Below are 22,307 nucleotides of genomic sequence, written 5' to 3' on the forward strand. Positions count from 1 at the left end.
AAACATGATGCATACTGGAAGAGTAAAGAAGTTAACTGCGTGTGAAGGTAGGGTGGTAAGGATGGGGTTGCTGGGTAACAGACATAATTACTGCATGATTTTTGGCTAGTGTGTTTGTGCAGTTAAAATTTAGGTTAATTACATCAATAAATATCCAAACCACTGAAAAGAGAAAAAAAAATGAGCAAATAAGAAAACTCAATCCATTCAAAAGATACAGAAAATGCAATAAAAATAATTATTTCAGAATTGCAGTTAATATGAAATATAGACAGATGCCACGCATGAGCTCCAAACGATCTGTAATCAAAATAAATGTAAATGAGTTAAATTTACTTATTAATAAAAGCTCTTTAGCTTTTTTAAGAAAAGAAAAACTTTAAGGAATGTACTCTGCAAAAATCACTTCTAAAACAAAACAATACAGGAAATTGAGGGGGAAAAGTATACAGATATATGACCAAAAATGCTAACAAAATTTAAATAAAAGCAATATTAATGTCCAGTTTAAAAAAATTCAATCAGAAAATCATTATAAAAAACAAGATGTCCGACTTCAGCCAGGTCACGATCTCGCGGTCCGTGAGTTCGAGCCCCGCGTCGGGCTCTGGGCTGATGGCTCAGAGCCTGGAGCCTGTTTCTGATTCTGTGTCTCCCTCTCTCTCTGCCCCTCCCCCGTTCATGCTCTGTCTCTCTCTGTCCCAAAAATAAATAAAAAACGTTAAAAAAAAAAAACCAAGATGTTTCATACTGATAAAAGAAACCAACTAAAAAAATTTGAACAGCTAAAAGAACCTTTATATACCAAAACTTAGTATCAAAACATGTAAATCAAGTGGAGACAGAAAAACTGGGAAAAAAGGCAAAACCATCTACCTTGATGGACAGAGAACACCTTTTTTGACAAATACCGATGAAACAGTATAAAAGTACACACACACACACAAATATAGTACTGAAGAAAACACCACTATATTGCAAAAAGTACAAATAATACAGATGACATTTCTGGATTACAATGCAACCACATTAGAAACAACAAAACTAGCAAATGAAACAGCCTTAAATAAATTTTGAGCTGAAAAAGAAAAAGAAATACCAAAACTGTAGAGTTACCAAGAAAATACTAGTGAAAACAAAACACATGATAAATTTTAAGATATGGCTAAACCAATGCTTAAAGAAAAATTCCTAGCCTTAACTATTTTCAACAAACAAGAATGAATAAAAAGCATCTTACTGAAGTTAAAGAATGAACTAAATGAAGCATAAGAAGGAATTAGTGGAGATAAAAGGAGAAACCAAGGACTTTACAAAGTAAACTAGTAACTCCAAGGTGTGGCTTTATGAAAAAAATAAACTGGTAGTTAACCTGATTTTTTTTTTTTTAATTTTTTTTTTCAACGTTTATTTATTTTTGGGACAGAGAGAGACAGAACATGAACGGGGGAGGGGCAGAGAGAGAGGGAGACACAGAATCGGAAACAGGCTCCAGTCTCTGAGCCATCAGCCCAGAGCCTGACGCGGGGCTCGAACTCCCGGACCGCGAGATCGTGACCTGGCTGAAGTCGGATGCTTAACCGACTGCGCCACCCAGGCGCCCCATGATTTTTTAAAATTAGGAAAAAATGAGATGATTTTCTAAAATGAAGATTTTTCTTTAGGCTCAACTCTATAATTAACTCGAAAAGATGGAGGAGAGATTTAACTCTGACCCTGAAAAAGGCAAGAAAATAAACAGTATTTAGAACAGAAGAAATGGAGGAATTTATGAAATCACCCATCAGGATCAGACAGTTTGACCAATACAGCCATTCAGTGTTTTTTTGTTTTTACTAGAATACTTCTAAAAAACATGTAACTCTAAGTCTAATGCTATTTAAATCGTTGAAGAGCACAGCAGAAAAGGGAACACCCAACAGTGTTACCAGGAAGTCTGACAAAATTTTAGTAATCCCGAACAATGGGGAGAAAAAAGAAATACAAACCGTGCCGGGGATTAAAAAAGACAGAATTCAAAATGTAAACAATGTTCCATAACATGGCTTGGCAAATCTTTCCTGTAAAGAGCCGGATAGTAAACATTATATAGGCCATATAGTCTTTCAACTACAACTCTGCTATGGTAGCACAAAAACCAGGCATAGACAACACATAAATGAATGGATGTGACTGTGTTTCAGCAAAACTTGGAATACAAAAATAGGCACTGGGCCAAATTTGCAAGCTATAGGCCCAGTGTCTGCCCTATAAAGTATAATTTACCCAAATGAGCTTATAGAGAAGATCCTAGAACAACATCAAAAAACACTGAAAAAAGTCCTCCAAGATTTACCTCTCTAAAAAGCACCAGGCCCAGATGACTTTATAGGGAATGTGCATATAAAATCTTCAAGAGGGGCACCTGGGTGGCTCAGCTGGTTAAGCGTCCAACTTCAGCTCAGGTCATGATCTGGCGGTCCATGAATTCGAGCCCTGAGTCGGGCTCTGTGCTGACAGTTCAGAGCCTGGAGCCTGCTCGCATTCTGTGTTTCCCTCTCTCTCTGCCCCTCCCTGCTCTCTCTCAAAAATAAATAAACATTAAAAATAAATAAATAAAAATAAAATCCTTAAGAAACATGTCCTATCAATCTACACAAACTGTTTCGGAATAAAGAAGTGCAGGTTCAAAAGACTGACTAGATTTAAATCTTGGCTCTGCAACTTACTAGCTGTATGACCATGGGCAAGCCACTTAAGAACCTGTACCTCTGTTCCCCTCATCTGTAAAACAGGGGTAAGTATTAATACCTCTACCATGCAGGGTTGTTGTGAGGCTTTAATAAGACAATGGATGTAAAGAACTGAAAATAGTACTTGGCCCCTTGCGAGTACCCAATAAATGTTAGTGATCACTACTGCTGTCTAGGTTAAAAAAGGGGGAGTAAGGATGACCCTCAGATTTCTGGCCTGGAATGTGGGTAGACAGTAGTACCATCTACCAAGATACTGTAATAGAAGACAAAAACTAAGTTTGGAAAATACGTGAGAATGAGCTTTGGTTTTGATGTTAGGTTTACTGTTTCTGTATGACAGTTTAATTCTCAAATGTTTTGGTCTCAAGACCCCTTTGTGCTTTTAAAAGTTATTGAGAACACCAAAGATCTTTTGTTTATGTGGGTTAAAACTATATTTACCATATTAGAAATTTATAGAGATATTTAAAAATATATTAATTCATTTAAAAATAAACTCTTGGGGCGCCTGGGTGGCTTAGTCGGTTAAAGCCTCTGACTTTGGCTCAAGGGCTCAAGCCCCGCATCCAACTGTGTGCTGACCGCTCGAAGCCTGGAGGCTGCTTAGGATTCTGTGTGTGTGTGTGTGTGTGTCTCTCTCTCTCTATCTCAAAAATAAACATTAAAAAAAATTAAAAAACACAAACAAAAACAAAAACTCTTGGAGTGCATGGGTGTCTCTGTTGGTTAAGCATTCAACTCTTGATTTTGGCTCAGGTCATAATCTTACGGTTCATGGGACTGAGTCCTGAGTCAGGATTCTCTCTCCCCCTCTCTGCCCCTTTCTTGTTTACTTTCTCTCTCTCTCAAAATAAATAAATATTTAAAGAAAAAAATTAACTCTTACACGAATATGTATTTTCACTGAATGAATATATATTTTCTGAAATAAGATTTCCAAAACAAAAAGAGTGAAATGTATGCATGCACTGTTTTTACATTTTTCCAAACATCTTTAATATCTGGCTTAACAGAAAGCAGGTCGATTTCACATCTACTTCTGCATCCAATTTGTTGTGACATCCACATTATGTAGCCTCTAGAAAACTCCACTATGTACTTATGAGAAAAAAGAGTGAAGACCACAAGTAAACTTTCTGTCATGAAAATAGTGTGACCTTGTGAATTTCATGGAAGTTTCAGACAGCCTCTGGGGAGTCCTCAGATAAATTCTGAAAACCACTGCTCTAGAATATCCATGTGTAGAATGCAGCTGAACATATGGTTCTGAAGTTCGGTGAAGTATGAACCAGAAAAATCAACTTAGCATTCAGCAGAGAGGTGGGAGAAAGGTGACGCGAGCAGCAGAATGAGAAGCATCACCGAGACCCAAAGGAGAGGCTACTGTAGCCGACAGAAGAGCAGTAGTGGCCAGAGAGGCAGGACAGAAAGGGCTTTTAAAAATGGCCTCCCTATTTACTCAAGCAGGGACTTGTTCCCCAAATTCTCCCTATCCCTCCACGTTCAGGCAACAGGTCTGACAGATTATCTACTGGACAGCATTCAAATGCATCCTTATCATCTCCAATGTCACTGCTGTGATTTAGGCCCTCCAATTTACTCTTGCAAAAACTTCTTACTTGGTCTCTGGGGCTTCCATCTGGACTCCCCTCCCCAAATCTATCATCTCTCTGCCCCAAGTTGTCTGTGTCATTAAAGTGCTTTCAGAAATCATCTAAAGTCCTCAGCATGGCCCCGGTCTACCACTTCTCCAGATTCATACCCCATTGCATAAACATGCATTTCCTTCTCTGTCACACCAAGAACCTACCATACTCCAAAAGGTACCATTCTTTTTCAGGATATTCTTTGTGCCTAAAATGCCTTGATACTTTTCTTTTCTTTTTTTTAATGTTTGTTTATTTATTTTGAGAGAAAGAGAGACAGAGAGAGCACATGAGCAGGGGAGGGGGAGACAGAGAATCCCAAGCAGGCTCCACACTGTCAGTGCAGAGCCTGACGTGGGGCTTCAACTCACAAACCTGCGAGATCATGACCTGAGCCGAAACCAAGGGTTGGACGCTCAACCGACTAAGCCACCCAGGTGCCCACGTCCTTGATACCTTTCTTGAAAATCTTTCTCTCCACCTTTCCTAGGAAACAATGAACTACCCCACAACCCCTCCCCAGGTTCTGCCAGCCTTAAAAGCATTTTGTGACAAGCAATTTCCCCTCCTCTTTCCCATAAAACTCTTAATGCATCTCTCGCCCTGCACATGCTTAAGTGCCGCCTTCTTGCTCCTCCCCTTTATCAATGGTATTCCCAAGCACCACACACGACCAAGAACTACTGGCTGAATGAACAACCGAAGAACTGTCAGCATGACATGAACCCAAAGAACAATGTAGAATGATACTGAAGATGAAACACTGAAACACTGACATTTAATCGGTGGAAGAATCAAGAACTGGTAAAGAGAGAATGATCAAAAGAAGAAAGAGTTAAGGACGATGATAGTAGCTGGCTGGTATGTTGCTGAGTAACTCAGTGGTTAGAAATCTCTGCTCTAAACAAACAAACAAACAAACAAACAAACAACCCAGAGCTGGCATCCACAGAACAAGACAAGTTCAGTAAATATGATTGTTTATCTGGGAAGTTACCCTAATTAGCCACAACATCATGTTATCCATAATACCAGAAAAATATTTTGAAGGAATTTCATTAGGCCAGTACAAAACACACATACCCACTAAAACTTTTTTATTTTACATTTTTTTGCCATTCTGTGACCCAACTGGTCTTTTGTACAGTTTAAGCAGATGGACAAATTATGAACTGGCCCAGAAATCAACACGTTTTAGAACATTTTTTAGAATGGAAAAATTACTCATGAGAAGAATTTAAACCGACATTTTCCTAAATCGTGCTCCAAATCAAGACTTCCCACTTTGCAAAAAAACCGAAAGAACCAATGTGACAATTAAATTATTAATTTGTGCTACTTTCATGTGTTTTGAGATTTCTTATGCACAAGCATGCTATCACTCTGTAAACTGGAAGCTGCTCTGAAAAACGTCTATTAACTGGGGGAAAAAACCTACAGCAATTGTCCTACATTCAAGTAAAATACCAGGACTAGATAAGAGATATTTAATATCCAAAATCCTAAATATACAAGTTCTAAATTTGTAAAAAATTTTTTTTACTTATTTACTCAGTCATTAGAAATTAAAATTATATGAATATTTACTTCTTTTAATCTTTAAGATAACATTTTAAATGCCATCTGAATAAATTTCAGAAAACAGTAAATAAGAGAACTTCCTGTTGGCTATCTACAAGTTTAATAGAAACAATAGTTGAACTACAAAGCAGCCATCAGTATCATGAATTGCTTACCAAACTCCCCAAAACATGAATGACCAAATCTTAATACCTCAAGCCCTTCCTTTAGTCCTACCCTTCCAAAGTCTATAATTTAGCTTTGTGTATGAGTCTTCATATTGGCTACATTGTGAATCTTCTAGAAATACTGGCATAAACAGCAGGCATAGGATACAAAAATGCCATTTAAGACATGATTTCACTTTTAACAGAATGAAATATTAAACTGACCTCCAAAACATAGAAACCATATACAGATTTGTGTTTGAATTCTTAAAAGAATTGAAATAGTTGACATCACCAGTTTAAAATAATACTTAATAAGTATCTATAGAATACACAGTGCTTGGGGCGCCTGGGTGGCGCAGTCGGTTAAGCGTCCGACTTCAGCCAGGTCATGATCTCGCGGTCCGTGAGTTCGAGCCCCGCGTCGGGCTCTGGGCTGATGGCTCGGAGCCTGGAGCCTGTTTCCGATTCTGTGTCTCCCTCTCTCTCTGCCCCTCCCCCGTTCATGCTCTGTCTCTCTCTGTCCCAAAAATAAATAAACGTTGAAAAAAAAATAAAAAATAAAAAATAAAAAAAAAAGAATACACAGTGCTTTTAAAGACTTCTTTTGGCAAACTTTAAATTTACCTAAAGTAAGGGGCACCTGGGTGGCTCAGTCGGTTGGGCGTCTGACTTCAGCTCGGGTCATGATCTCACAGTCCGTGAGTTCGAGCCCCGCGTCAGGCCCGCGTCAGGCTCTGTGCTGACAGCTCGGAGCCTGGAGCCTGCTTCAGATTCTGTGTCTCCCTCTCTCTACCCCTCCCCTGCTCATGCTCTGTCTCTGTCTCAAAAATAGATAAAAAACATTAAAAAAAAAATTTTACCTGAAGTAAGCATGCCTACCCTCAGTACACGTCATCATATAGGAAAAGACAAGTGTCAAGCTCTCTCTGAAGACACATGGCAACAGCACCCATGAAAGGGCCTCGGCTGGAAAATGTCATTCTCACATAAGAGCAAAAGTCCAGGGTTGTCCTAAGTATTTCTTATTTTTATAAGAAAAAACACCCTACCTTCTCAAACAAGTATGGGGTAGGTGTAATTGACAAGATAAAAATGTACTGACAACAAGCCAGAGTTTCCAGAAATTAACATTTCTAGCTGTCAATAATTAGGCTCAACTCCAAATGCTTGATGGTTAAGAAATTCTTACCTTTGCTCAAACGGTATTTTAAAAAATAAATGTCACCTATAAACATTCTTTGAAATCTTCATTACAGAGAATGATTTTATGCTCTTAAAAGCCACAAAATAAAGTAACTTCTGGAAGAAAAGTCAACATGTTACAAACTAGTATATTTAAACTGTAACTGCTCATCAGGCAACACCACATACAAGATTTGTCTTTCTTCCCTACTGTTAATGTTTCCAGTAAGTAATTATAATCTCTTTAAGCCTAAACTCTCAAATCAATTATTCTAGCTGCCGTGCTAAAATAATACGGTAGTTTTCAATAGAATCTGCCTCATGATCAGAGGAAAAGCAAACCTATACGAGTGAAATCAATTCTTCCCGTTTTCCTGATTAGCAGCAGTAGCAGCAGCAATGTCACAGGGGACAGAGTTTCAAAAAGCACAAACCTGACAAAAACTTCAAGCAGATTAGAAAATTCTCTACACCAAGAAATTCTAAAGAAAGGAGCTTCCAACTTCTGTTGCTTTCCCACTCCATAGCTTTCTGCAGGAAATGCAGAAAGGCACAGTGTCACTGAACTGCTATGGAGGTACAGCTCACCAACTTCCCCTGTATTTGAGGCACAATAACTCAAATTCCATCTGCTTATATTTTAAGAGGGCCAGGAAGGGAAAGAAGCAGCCAGCTGGTTAAACAATGCAAAGAGCGTTCTGGTCAATTAAGATAAGCCTACAAATCAAATTTATCTAAAACTTAGCCAAACTTTGTACTACTATAAAAATCCTCCTACTCATTAATAAACACACTGGAGGATTTATAATATATTTCCCCTGTATAATATACATTCCCTGTCCTATACTGACTTTGGTGAGTTCTGGAGTGCTGAAGGGCACTGAATAGCACAGAAGGGGCAAGTCTGGCTTTTAAGTTGACACATACAGATGTGAATGCTAGAATTTTCACTGTGGACAAATGGCTGCAGTGTTAAGTGCCACTGGTCAACCTGGACAAAATACCTAAATGCCTGCCAATCCATCAGCTTCTGTTAACCCTTAGCAAGTAGGCTGAACTAGATGGCTATTTAAGAAGTTGAAGACTTAAAAACTAATATGAACAAGCTGTATTTATATTTTACACAGGCGCAAACAAATCTTAATATATTTGTTATAAAGTTATTAAAGTAAGGAAAAATCCCAAGCGGCATCATAAACAACTCAAAATTAAATACTGAATTTAAAATACATATTAAATTGAACTCATTTAGTTGTAATTCGCTTCACATGCCCTAGAGAAATGGGAAGCATACCTGTTCCCGAGTCTTAGGAAGCACCCACTTCTAATCCCGCAGGGAACGTGATCTTCCTACTCAAACATTTCCCACCTCAAATTACTAACACAAAGAGAAACATCGCTGATTTGCCTCCATACAATCCTCAACTCTTCAGCAAAACGCCCGAGCAATCTGTTCTAGAGTACAGATCTTCTCTAACAGCTGGAGGATATCCACACCACATTCACAGCATGGTATTTCCAAGATCTTTAGTTAATCTATCCGTCAAACCTTGTCCTGGAAGTATGTGAGATTCGAAACAATGGGATGATGGAAAGAGTTTTCAGGCAGAGGTACACGCTTTCAAAGAAAAAACAAGTCAGACTGCCCTTAAGTCTCTTTCATAACTTAAATCCTAGAAGTGATCCTTAAATTTGTTTAACTAGCGCTGTTAAGGGAAAGTTGTTTAAAAAAACAGATTCTTTAGCCTCACAGATAAATCAGAATCTATATTTCTTAAAACAAATGTCACATGTGGTTCTCATGTCTGAATAAATTTGGAAAACTGTTAAGACAGATACTGTAGGAGTATCTGGAGAGCTTCTGAGTTCCATTTGTGACTCAAAAAAAAGAAAATACCTAACAATTCAACTAAGAGTTAGTAGCAGGAACAACAAAAGTCCCAAACACACTGAAGCTTAAAAAAAATTAAGGGGCGGGGGGGGGGTGGTGTCACCAAATTTATGCAATAAAGAAATTGTCATAAATTACTGAAGATAACAAATTATTTAGGAAATACAGGATGGTTAGTTGATTTGTCTTAATTAGAAAAAAATAAAGTTCAGGTAAATCAGTTAATAACGTCATAAAGTGCTGGCATTTTTGAAAGCTTTTAGAAAAGAAGCAAATTTTTTTCTAAATCTGGAAAAACAGCAGGCTTTATAAAAGTCAAGTAATCAAAAAGTAAAAGATTGTTAAGTTTAACCCAATGAAGTTATGCAGTGCAACTTATTTTTTCAGGGGTGTGTGTGTGTTTATGCCGAATTAAAAGGCAAACGGGGAAAATATTTGTCCTTTGCAGTACGTTAGAGGGATCCATTCTCTCTCCCCTCCCACTGCCTACCCCAATTTTCCCTAACAGAGGGAGGGAAAAGAGGTCCTGTTTCGCTTTAAGGCCCCTAAAGCTAACATAGGGAAATATTCAACAGAGCCGCTAGAATTTAGGGCCAGAGTTCAAGCTAAGAGTATAAAAGTTATTTAATTTTGCTTTTCTTCTTCTGACTATATATTTTTACATCCTCTGCATACATATACCCCCTTATGGGATCTAGTATTGGGCAAAATTTAGATATTTTTGTCTGGTATCTCATCCTCAGAACAACTTCAAACACATGACATAGTCTGTAATGTTGGAAATATTTCCATCAAATATATCAGACAGAATGCTAAGAAGCGTATTACACAAACAGCTCGTGCAAGCTGATAACAAAAGCTCTAGGCCCAAGGGGTGAATGGGTTACAAACAAGAATGGGTGATTCATAAGATGAAAAAAGTACAAGTGATTAAACATGATATTCCATTTTACCAGTAAGCAAATGTAAATCAAAGCAATAAAATACCAATTTTGGCCTGCCAAATTTATAAAGATGCTATGCCCCATTTTCATGCTGCAAGACATACTCCTTGCACTATGGCAGAGACGCTGCCCTGTGATTCACCCAAGCTGGGTTGGGCCCTACTTTAGCGAGAGGAAAAAGCAAATCATCGTCTGGGTGAGGGAAAGCCCTGAACTGACCTGGACACCGTATGTGGTTTCTGGAGACTGAGACTGCCAGGACACTGCACAACCACAGTGGTGGTAATTAAAACTTACCAAGTATCAGCTGGATGCCAGACAATATAGCTGGTATCTATCTTCAGGATTCTATAAACTTGAAATAGTATTTCCATTTTTACAGATGAGGCAACTAAGGCTTAGAAGAAGGCTGCCCATGATCCAACATCTACTAAATGGCAGAGCTGAAATGTGAAACCAAACTGGACCCCCAAACCAATGTTTCTCCTAGTATAAAGTAAGTTTCCTCTTACTTATAAGAGTAAAATCAAACTCTCTGAAAATACGGAAATCACTGATTAGGGCTTAGCCACTCTAAAAGCTGCAAATCAAAAATTTCTATCATAAGGTGTCTATATATTTAGCATTTACTAACCTCTGGCCCAGTGATTTATGTTCTATATTATTTCATTTCCACAATATCAAGTAGCCTGGATTATCTCTTTTTAACCAAGTCAAACTGAGGCTTAGGGGTTGAGAAACGTGCCCAAGGTCACAGAAATAAGAATACAAAGGCGATATTCAAATCGAATGCTATCTGACTCAGAAGCCTGGACTTTTAACACTATGCTGTGTTTACGCTAGAATTCCAAGATTATCATCTTCAGTAGAAGATTCAATACTTTCTGCTTCAGGCCAAATGCTGTCTTTATGCACGATTTTATTAAGTGCGTTTTCACTAAGACTACAACACTGAGCCCGCTCGCACTCAGTACGCATTCTGAAACACAGCTACTACTCTTATTAGAACTAAATGAAGAACATAAAAGTGGAAATTACGACCTATGCTGTGTTATTTGCTAGTCTGGAGCTTTCTCTTACCTGGTCATAGCTGATAAAGCTATTCTTGCTAATATCTCCTGACTTCTCAAAAATTTAAACCAGAGGACTCCGGGTTTGTTTCCTTTGAAACTGAAGACCTAACTGTTGCCAAGGCAGAATCTCAGGGTAGGACACAACCTCAGGATACTCCCACAAGCTCCCCAACAACTATGGGATCATTGGCCACTGAATCTACTTTCCAACAACAGTTTGCCTGCTGACTGCACGGATCTCTGTTTCTCTCCTATTTCCTGTCTTTGTCCTGCCCCAGCCTCATCACAGATCTCTAAAGTTACAAAATCTTTCATTTCTACTTATTTTAATAATTTACTGGCATTTATAAGCAAACATACCTATGCTGGCTAGAAATAAAATGTTCCTTACCTTACAAGCAAAAAGGGGTCCTTAAGTGTCATTACCTCATTGATCACATAAATGTAGATTTACATGTATAAACGTATATAAATCATTTCTCTTTCTCAACAGGAGGAAAGGAAAAATGGTGGCTTTGATATACCTAAACAGAGTAATTTTACTATTTCCCTGGGAAGCAGAATTTTCCCCTTCCAGTTAGTGCAGAGCTACAAAAAGAGTTACTTACAAAGCTCAAAGACACCTCCCATGAGAAGAAACACCTTTGCCATTAGTCAATTCTTCACCAACAGGAAACCTGCTTCTCCTTCAAAGAGGTCAGCACATATCTGCCTTCAAAAAGTTACCAAGATGGCACATCTGGGATCAGAACCTGGTCTGTCTCTATGACTTAATACCTGCCTATAACATAGAAGTCGTGTTTCTACATTATACTATGTGTGTGTGTGTGTGGGGGGGGGGGGGGGGGGACACTGCATGAAAGCCCCAATTCTAACAGAACTTCCCAACCTGTGTGACAAAGAATCACAGGTGTGCTGAGGGGAGGAGCACCTCAGCCCCACCAATACCATTTCCACGTGAGCCACTATGTGATCAGGTCAGGCAACACACTTTGAGTCACATCTTTTTGGGTCTCAGCTTCTCCTCTGAAAATCTATGCAGCACAGGAATTCTTGGCCAAGCCACCAAGTTCCTGAATTTCAGTATCACAGGACTGTGACGGAAAAACTTGAGACCTTATGAAGGAATAAGCCGAGACCACAGGTAAATACATTTACCTAAAAATAAATACATTTACCTATATCTGCACTAACACAAAGATGAGAATGGGAACACAGTGGGGGACAAGGACTTGGAGTTGGTTTTGTCACAAACAACGCTGACAACAGTACACGAGACGGGATCAGACACAATGAATACTTCATGAACGTTAAATGAACAACAACAACAACAACAACAACAAAACAATGACACGTTATGGATCCTAACTTTGGGAGAATGGGTTACCACACAATTATTTTGCATTTATCTCTGTTTCCCAAAGGTTGTGAAACATAGCTGACACTGGCAGTGACGATTAAAAGAAAAAGCAAAGAAGTGCTTTATTTATTAATGAGAAGGGAACAAATTACACACTTTTCTTCCTTGGGCTGAAATTGAGTCACTTCCATCATATTCCCAAAGCTAAACTGTGTCAGCTTCACCAAAGAGCATACTAAAAAGAAGGGACTCTTCAGAATATACTTCTCCATCCTTCTGAAGAGTGCGTGACATGGAGGCTCTGCGGTTTTTTGGTCAGAGTCTCTTTACATCCTCCTTAATTAAGGAGCTGGAGCAAGGCATTCCAAGCTTAATTAGAAGTCAGGTTTTGTACCAAAAAGGGACTCATTCATTTTCACTGTGTGGAAGTCTGACACACGGTGAAAGCTTTTAGAAAATTGGCTTCTTACTTGGTCCTCAAAACTCCCATTCTTTCTCATCAACAGAGATGAAGTAAACAATTTCAGAGCTTTCTCGATAGTGATTCTTGAAAAGCCAACCACTTTATACACTGCAATTGTCAGATCCTTCCCGATTCATGAAATTATGCTGGTGATAACAAGTTTTTATTTATTTCTCTGTGCTCAGGGAAATACCATAAAAATCTGTTAAAAGATCTCTCTGGAATATTTTCAAAACATGCTTTAGGGGTGCCCGTGTGGCTCAGTCGGTTAAGCATCCAACTTCAGCTCAGGTCATGATCTCACAGTTGGTGGGTTTGAGCCCTGCACTGGGGTCTGTGCTGACAGCTCGGAGCCTGGAGCCTGCTTGGGATTCTCTCTCTCCCTCTCTCTCTGCCTCTCCTCTAATCGCGCTCACGCTCGCTCTCTCTCTCTCTCTCTGTCTCTCAAAAATAAATAAATAAACTTAAGGGGCACCTGGGTGGCTCAGCTGGTTAAGCATCTGACTTGGGCTCAGGTCACAATGTCCCGGTTCATGAGTTCGAGCCCTGCGCCAGGCTCTGTGCTGACGGCTTGGGGCTTGGAGCCTGGAGCCTGGAGCCTGGAGCCTGCTTCAGATTCCATGTCTCCCTCTCTCTCTGCCCCTCCCTCACTTGTTCTCTCTCCCCTCCTCAAAAATAAAAAATAAAAAAAAAAAACATTAAAACATGCATTTATTTGGTTTATTCACTGAATATTATTAAAGCATGGGCAATAGCGTAGCCTTCCTGTTTTGTCTCCCATGTAAATACAGGGCTGTTTTCAAAGAAAAAGCAGCAGTAGAGCCCAGTAGAGTCAGTCCTCAAATCCTGGCTCAGACACTCAACAGCTGCATAACCAATAGGCAAGTTACTTTTCTTGGCCTCAATTTCACTTCTAAGCGGTGACAATACTATCTACTTTCATAGGGCTGCTGAAGGGAGTAAATGCAGATTTAACATTGTGCACACACACTGATAAAGCCCTACTCCCATATTAGTTTTTCAACATCCTACTTCACAAAGACTCAGAGTTCCCAGCCTGCTACCCTGGCCCCTCCCCTGGGTCCCACACATCTCCCCCAATTCAATAACTAAAGATTACTCTTAGCACATGAAGCTTTTAGGACACTGCTCCAGTATGTGTTCTGAATCACTGGTGACCACTCATTATTAGTGATTAAATATTCAGAATATTTCCCTTGGTTAAATGAAGTAAATATAAAGCAGTGCCTGACACACAGTAGGTGCTCCAACTTAGCTATTATGGTGTCTCCAACATGACTTGACATGTAGTCAGTTTAATAGGTCTTGAATATTTTGATCATTCTCTAGGAGCAATGAAGTTAAGCAATGAAATTGTGTTTGATTAAAAAAAAAAAATCCTCTAAGGCTAGAATTGAGTAAGAAGGGGCGGGGGGGAGAGACCGAGCAAGAACAAAGGCTTCCAAATGTGGCAAGGAACAAAAATGTGTTTTAAATGTTGATCCAATTTTCATTAAGAGTTTTTAGTTAATCCAGAAAGAGAACAGCAGCAATAAACTATGCTTCCCTATGTGAACACCAGCAAACAAAAAAATCATTATCTACTATTTTCCATTACTGCTTCCATCCCAGCCTCCCTTCATCTCCTTTTCAGAGCTCTGAGGTTTGTTACTCTCTGGAATATAACTTGCTTATAAAAATCACCTGAAGAAAGCACTGGTGAGAGAGAGAGAAAAGAAGGAGGAGGAGGAGGAGGAGGAGGAGGAGGAGGAGGAGGAGGAGGAGGAGGAGGAGGAGAGGGGAGGGAAAGGGAGGAGGAGGGAGGGAGGAGGAGAGGTTAGCTGTCAAAAATTAACAGTGTTTATTCTTTTATAAGGAATATATAATCAGCATGTTTTCAAAACAAGCCAGTGTCAGAGCTGAAAAGCTGCTTTTAAAAAATTACTTTTCTTACTCAAGTTCCCAAGGGTGTTGTGAAGCAGGGGAATATTAACTCCTTCCCTGCCTTTACATTATGTAGGCCACAGGGCATTCTTAAAACTTATCTATCTATTCGCATACCTCATCCTAAATTTTTCAACATTTGACTCCCTTGTTGTTTGAAGGAGAAACTCATACATATTTTTAAAAGACATCTCAAATATTCAAACATTCAAATATTCATGCTCCTTACAGTTTTTCAAAAAAGTTCAAGTCACAAGGTGAGAATAAAACTTTCAAGAATTTCATTATGTCTCGCATTATGTTGGCTCACATTTTTATCCGATGAGTTATGAATCCACTGCACCCAGAAATAAACACCTACTTGTCTTCATGTAACAAAGCTGGTCAAGAATTTAATTTATGATACTTTACAAAAACCCAACTTTTATATAAACGGTCTTACCACAGGGTGAAAGCAACATGAATGTTATTTAACCAGAAATGGCAGTAGCCTTAGAAAGAACAGCTCGTTAAAGTCAGAACTCTCTAGAGGGTGCTACAGCCAAACTGGTAACGCTCAGTCTGAACACTACGATCTTGATTCTTGACAATCAAGAAGGCTCTAGAGCTATGCGACCTAATCAAATTTAAAATTCAGTTCCTTGGTCACAGCTTTCTGCCCCACAGCCCTCTGTCACATTTCTGTCAAGTATGTGATAGCCACAAATAACTCAACCTGGGCCTGATACAGACTCTAATATGGAAAGACAAAAAATGCTGCTGACAGTATATTCTGGATTATGTAGATTCTCCTGATTTTTAAAGGTTGGCAATCAAAATTTTAAAGGATAATAAAAATACTGTGTGGAGACCAGAGGAGACTGAGGAGACAGGACAACTAAATGCATTTGTGTATCTTGCACAGGATCTTAGAAGAGAAAGAAGTTAATGGAAGAAACAGTGAAATCTCAATAAAGTCTAGAGTTCCGTTAATACCCACATCAGTTTCTTAGTTTTGACAAAGGTGTCACAGAAATACAAGATGTGAATCATGGAAAAACTGGGTGGGGTGCATATGGGAACTCTACTACCTTTTCAACTTTTCTATATAGCATCAATTATTCCAAAATCAAAAGTTTAATAAACAATAACCACTGTGTGTGCCAAACCTGTCCCACAAGCCTTCAGTTTGTAATCTCTAAACACCACGAATCCCAAATCACAAACACCTCACAGATATTATACACAGCACAAATATAAACAATACATTTTCATAAACGAGAATAATCATGACCAATTATGAAGGGAGATGCCATCAGAAGAAGGGTAAAACGAGTAAAACGCTGGCAAAACAACATAATGCACCTTGAAGAGTTTCATAGCCTAACATTCTCAGAATTGTGCAAAGTCTAAAATCTAAAAGATTCAAATATATTCATATTTTAAGTATAGATGTACACCCATGGGCCAGGCAAAAATCTCAGATGGACTATAACCATGTGCCCCAAATGTAAGATACATCATAATAGCCTAAGAAATCGGGAAGGGAGGACCAATGGCCACCGGAGCGATCCGGCGGACGATGAGCTCTGAGAGTCTGGAAACATTGAAAGGGCCTCCTTGGCCGAGGAGTTGGATCAAAAAGAAACAGAAACAGGGATGAACATGAAAGAGAGAAGAATGCTCTGCCAAGTATAAAGGAGTGAGGGGCAAACAGCCTGGTTAGATCATGGGAGGTCAGATCAAAGAGGGCCTTGAAAGCCAAGCAGAGAAGTCTGGCCTTGAAGCAGGGCAAAGGGACAACATAACATCCCTACAGAGGGAAGGGGTGTGAGGAAAGCAGAGCGTGAAGAAGATGAATTTGGTCATGTTCCTACTACATTAATTTGGAAATGCTCACCCCCCTGTATCATTCCACACCCCTGTAACTTTCTCACATATCCAGGTTCAAAGCCACGATGTCACCCTCAATTCCCCCACTGATCTCACCAGCTGCAATCCTACAAATTCTATACCTCACACATCTTTCATCCATCTTCTACCCCTGCTGCCAAGACCTCAGTTCAACTCGTCTTTACCCTGTCTGCTCATCCTCTTCCCTCCCTGGTACTGTTTCTATTGGGGACACTAGACACCACTGACAAAGAAACATTCCTGGAGCATAGCTTATGACCGTGATCTTTGCTGGCTCTCCACTCTCTCTTTTTTAAGACTCAAATCAGTAGCTTACTTATTTTTATTTACTTTAATTCCAGTACCGTTAACACACAGTGTTATGTTAGCTTTTGGTGTACATAATACAGTGATTCAACCATTCCACACGTTGCCAGGGCTGGCTCTCCACTCTCTAACCAGCAGGAAGCCCTACGATCTCCCCCTACCTCCAGGTCTATATTCTGTCACTTCCCCCAACACTCCCACACTTATTCTCTGAATACTCCCTCTTCTTGTCCACCTGCTTCCTCTGCCCAAAGCGCCTTGCTTCTCTTAGCTCCATCTTCCAGCCAAGACTTTCCATGCACAATGACTGACAGCTTTCAAAAAAGAACAAAAAAACAAACCATGTCACTCTTCTGCTTAAACTCTTCCACGGCTCCTGTCTATAAAACGCACGTCCAGGCTCCTGGGTCCACAGAGCATGTAAGGCCTCCATTGACCTAACTCCTGCCTATCCCTTCAGAAAAACCCTTCTACCCTCTACCTACTTACTGCTGGGTATTTGGTGCTCCAGGGATATCCACTGCCAGTATCGTCACATTATTTCTTGTCTCTGTACCTTCAATCATGCTGATCCCCTCTGTCATTTCCCTCTTTCTTGGGTTTGGCTGTTTCATCTTTTAAGATCCATCGCCCCAAGGAGATTTTCCTTACCTGCACGCCCCACCCCCCCGCCTCCTCCCTGCGCCTTCCTGTCCTGTGCTAAAGAAGCTAACTGTCACTCCTCTGCATCCAGGACAACATCAACATTTTTACTTGAAGCAAATCACCTCATACTATCGTATGTATAGGTGTGTCCTTCTACTGCCACTTTCTCCAGTAAAATGTAAGCTAAGACTGCTCTTATTCACTCCTACACACTTGCTCCTAATAAACATTACCTTAACGAACGCTGACCTCAAATAAAAACAGGAGGTACTGGCTGCGTATCTCAACCAAATGTACAGGACATACTTCTGATACAGCTAAAAGTAAAAACTCAGAATCTTCGAACCTAATCAGCATCTGAGAGCCCTACACCTTTCATTACCAGGCAGTCAACTCCCGGGAGGGCAAAAAATTCCTGATTCAGGATCTGAGAGGAATTAGGATCCTGCCTCCTTACCACCCCGAAGGCTTTTGCTTGACATGTACCGGGAGCTGTTCAACCCAGCAAAATAACCATGAGGTTAGCAATCCACTATTCTTAGTAATTAAATAGAGAGCGGGCATCATCGTCTGCCTCTAGGAAGGAGTTGGGGACAACTGTATACAGAGACCAAGGAATAAAGCAAGAGACGAGGCGAGAGTCTCAGAGGTAACCCCAGATAAGAAGACTTTTAAATGGAAAACTGAAGAGAAGGTACATGTGCCCAAAGACACAAATCAAGGGAGTATGTTAGGAAGTGGTGTTCAACCTAGGAGACAGTTGTAAGGTAGGTCTTGAGGCGGTATATTTTAAAAGTGGCAATCTACACCACAGTAACCATTAACCCCAAAGGACGTCACTGAAGAAGTCTGTCCCCACCCCTCTCTTCTTTCATGCTCTTCACTCTCCCATCCTGGGGGTTAATAAAAATGCACATCAACAACCTTTATGAAAAAAAAAAAAAAAAGGATAAAAATAGCTTTAAACAACGTACCTTTGATTTTTTGTTCAGTGGCCTAAAATAAAAACAAACAAACAAAAAACAATGTAAATATGAAACTGAAAGAAATGGATTGTTATGATAAAATGTTCATATATTACTATTACATAAGACATATACACTTTTATTAAGGAATTTGTCACTCAGATGAACTGCATAGGAAAAGATATGCAAAGAAAGCATGCTTTTCCCACAGATGTGCCCCATTGTCTCTGACACAATGTTTAGTAATAAAAAATTTTGAAATGTTTCTTTTAGATACATAGCAGAGAAGACATCATTGTATGATAGTAAATAAAAAAAATGGGACTGCACTGTTCTCATTATTTAGTTTTTAAATGATTTTTATGTAACTTGTCACCTTTAACATTTCGTGGATCTACTGAATTTTGCGTATGTTTAAATGGCTTCAAAAATTCTTCTTTCAAATGATAAAAGATGGATTAAGTTTTCTGGAAGAAAAGCTGAAGTTAGGTTAAACATGGTTAACTTTTAAGTATTTCTTAGTGGGAGAAAATATATCAAACAGATCTGTCGCTTCTGACACACCCGACGATTCAGTAAGATCACTGTGTTCAGAAGCTGAACTGCCACAAAGCCCGCCTTTCCATGCCTGCCCCATCGCACACCCTGAGGTCTCCTCATGAGGAGCAAGGGCTTGTGACTCCAGCTTCAATGGCCCCCAAAAGAAAGAAGTGATTACAGACAGAGGCCACAAGCGAAAATCAACTTTTTTATTAAGACCAATTGCATGGGAGTCCTAAAAATAAAAGACACGAGGAGAGGCAGGGAGGTGAGGAAAGACCAAATAATTAGTAGCTGAAGAACCAGGAATTCTTCCAAAATAAAGACAAGGCTTTCCTTAAGTGCCATGGGGCATGATAATTTTGCTTAGTCATATGAAAGTACTGTCATTAAAAACATCATTTTTTGAATTAGATCATTATAGAACTAGGTGGTAAAGGACTATATGGCAATTACCCTACTCCTGAAGCCACACTGAACAATCTTCCCCTGGAGAGGCAGAGTCAGTGTGGCCAGTGAGCTACTTTACCAAGCTTTAGAGCACTAATGCTGTGGCAAATAATGGAGGCCCATCTTTTACTCTACATGGATCAAAAATTAAAAAAACAAAAAACAAAAAACAAAAAACCGATGGAAGGACAATGGCAAAAGACCAGTCAACTAGCTTGAACCCTTTATTTCTGGAGACATTGTTTTAAAATTTGATGGCAGAAAAACAGTCTTATTAGAGAGAACTTGGTATATGAATAGTTTATGACAAGTACCGTACCGTGTCAAACAATAAGATACCTAATTTTCTGAAGCCAAAACATTATAGCACAAAAATTATTTTACATCCTAAACTTAAAAAAAAAAAACCCAAAAAACTCTCCTGGTCTCTTCCACAGTTTACTTCCAAAGGAAACTAAGTTACAGAAGCCACGACCACATTACTAAATCCCAAGATGGACAGCCAGCGTTGCTCTTGTAGGCCTTAACATAAAGGATGTGTACTCTCCAACTCCTCCGGAAAAACGACTCCAAGTTGCTTCAGAACAGCCAACCTCATTCAGCATTCTGTCATCTACAGAGAAGGCACCAAGAAGACATCCAAAGGTGTCTGCCCATCAGGACGCTCACTACCACAGTAAAGGGACGGGAATAACAGAACCCAAGAGCGCCTAACAGATTAGAGGAAACTGAACTCACATGTGGTCCAGGGACCTAGCGTATTACTCAGACTATTAAAAAGAGAATTTCCCAAATGGGATCAGTAATTTTAAGAGTTGTCTGCACTTAACTCAAAATGGTAGCCACTGTCCACATGTGGCTGACCCGTGAAATAAAGCTAGTCCAAACCGATGTGTAAAATACCAGATTTCTATTTTTTAGTATTTAAAAAAGGTAAAAATATCTCATTAATAACAGTCATATTTTGGATATATTTGGTTACATAAAATATATTAAAATTAACTTCAACATTTCTTTTTTACTTTTACATGACCTTGTCATTTAAACCCTCTGGGCCTCGGTTTCCTAATTCTTGAAATGGGGTGGGGGAGGAGGGCAGGGGAGACTGGACTGCCTACCTTTCAGGGCTATTATGAGGCTCAAGTACAATATAAAAGATTTTTTTTTACAACACTATTCAAATGTGAGGTATCACCGTAGGACAGAATTAAAGGCTTCTGTCAAATCTAGAAGCAAAATTACTTCCATATTGAATATTTTTCCCTTAAAAACACAAAAACAGAAGCACCTGGCTGGCTCAGTAGGTACAGCACAGGACTCTTGATCTCAGGGCTGTGAGTTTGAGTCCCACGTTGGGCATAGAGCTTACTTCAAAAAACAAACGTGAACTGTGATTCGACAAGCAATTACCTCAACTGCCTCACTTCATAAAGGTATCGGACAGGTGGCAGACACACCACACGCCAGGCTCTCTGTTTCTGTCAGGCTCTGCACCAGTTGTCCCCACCCCTGGATCCCTAAGCAGACTTGAGCGGCTAAGAGCTCAGTGTCTGAAGCCAGACTCTCAATCCTGGTTCCACCACTTAGCACTACATGACCTGGATCAAAATTAATTAGCTTCCGTAAAGCTCAGTTTCCTCATCTATAAGGGCAGAACAAAAACACCTACCCCAGAGCTGTTGTGAGACTAAAAGGATCTAACTCATGAAGAGCTCAGAGGGGAAAAAAGAGCTTAGGACAGTGCCTCGCAGGCAGGAAGCTTTCAGTAGGTATTAGCAGCTGCTGCTGTCACCGCCCGCCCGTCACCAGCCACACCTGCCGGTGGCACTGCCGGTGGCAGTGGCTCAATCCTTTCATGCTGGGAAAAGGCCCAACTCAAACACTCCAGGTTCCCAAGTCCCTGTTTATTTTCTCTTAATCATCTACAGTATCTAATACAGTGCCAGGTATTAGAAACTACCGTTAGGGGGGCACCTGGCTGGCTCAGTCATTGGAACATGTGACTCTTCGTCTCGGGGTTATGAGTCTGAGCCCCACGTTGGATGTAGGGATTACTTAACCCTTAGGGGCACCTGGGTGGCTCAGATGGTTAAGCGTCCAACTTCAGCTCAGGTCACCATCTCACAACTGGTGAGTTAGAGCCCCACATCGGGCGCTGATCTGACAGTGTGGAGCCTGCTTCGGATTCTCTCTTCCTGTCTCTGCCCCTCCTCCCCTGTTCTCTCTCTCTCAGAAATAAACATAAACATAAAATAAAATCTTAAAAAAACAAAAAGGAACTTTAGGAATAAAGAACTGATGCTTGAAATCACCTATTTTAAATGAGATAATTAGGGCTCAGAAAACTTCTAGGATTTCTTAGCAAGCAGCACTCAGTCTAGCCTTCAAGGCTAGATGCATACAAAGTGGCTTTTTAAAAAAAATTTTTTAATTTTTTTATTTATTTTTGAGAGAGAGAGCAAGACAAACTGTGAGCAAGGAAGAGGCAGAGAGAGGGGGAGACACAGAATCTGAAGTAGGCTCCAGGCTCTGAGCTGTCA

General features: G+C 39.8%; 1 protein-coding gene across 13 annotated transcripts in view; it reads right to left on the minus strand.

The window, feature by feature from the left end:
- The window catches only part of TNRC6A (trinucleotide repeat containing adaptor 6A), a 201,274-nt gene that overhangs the window by 49,608 nt on the left and 129,359 nt on the right, over positions 1-22,307 (minus strand). For 12 of the 13 annotated variants that reach the window (XR_015245648.1, XM_086692683.1, XM_086692680.1 and 9 more), the window contains one exon: positions 18,787-18,808. The exons of the other annotated variant lie outside the window; for it this stretch is intronic. Coding sequence is in view for 10 of the 12 variants with exons in the window: in XM_086692683.1 (XP_086548809.1) it covers positions 18,787-18,808 (22 nt within the window). In the remaining 2 variants the exon portion in view is untranslated. The remainder of the gene's footprint in view (positions 1-18,786; positions 18,809-22,307) is intronic. 13 annotated transcript variants of the gene reach the window in all.

Source organism: Puma concolor, chromosome E3, assembly GCF_028749965.1.
Source record: "Puma concolor isolate L17-30 chromosome E3, mPumCon1.1.hap2, whole genome shotgun sequence".
Taxonomy (NCBI): domain Eukaryota; kingdom Metazoa; phylum Chordata; class Mammalia; order Carnivora; family Felidae; genus Puma; species Puma concolor.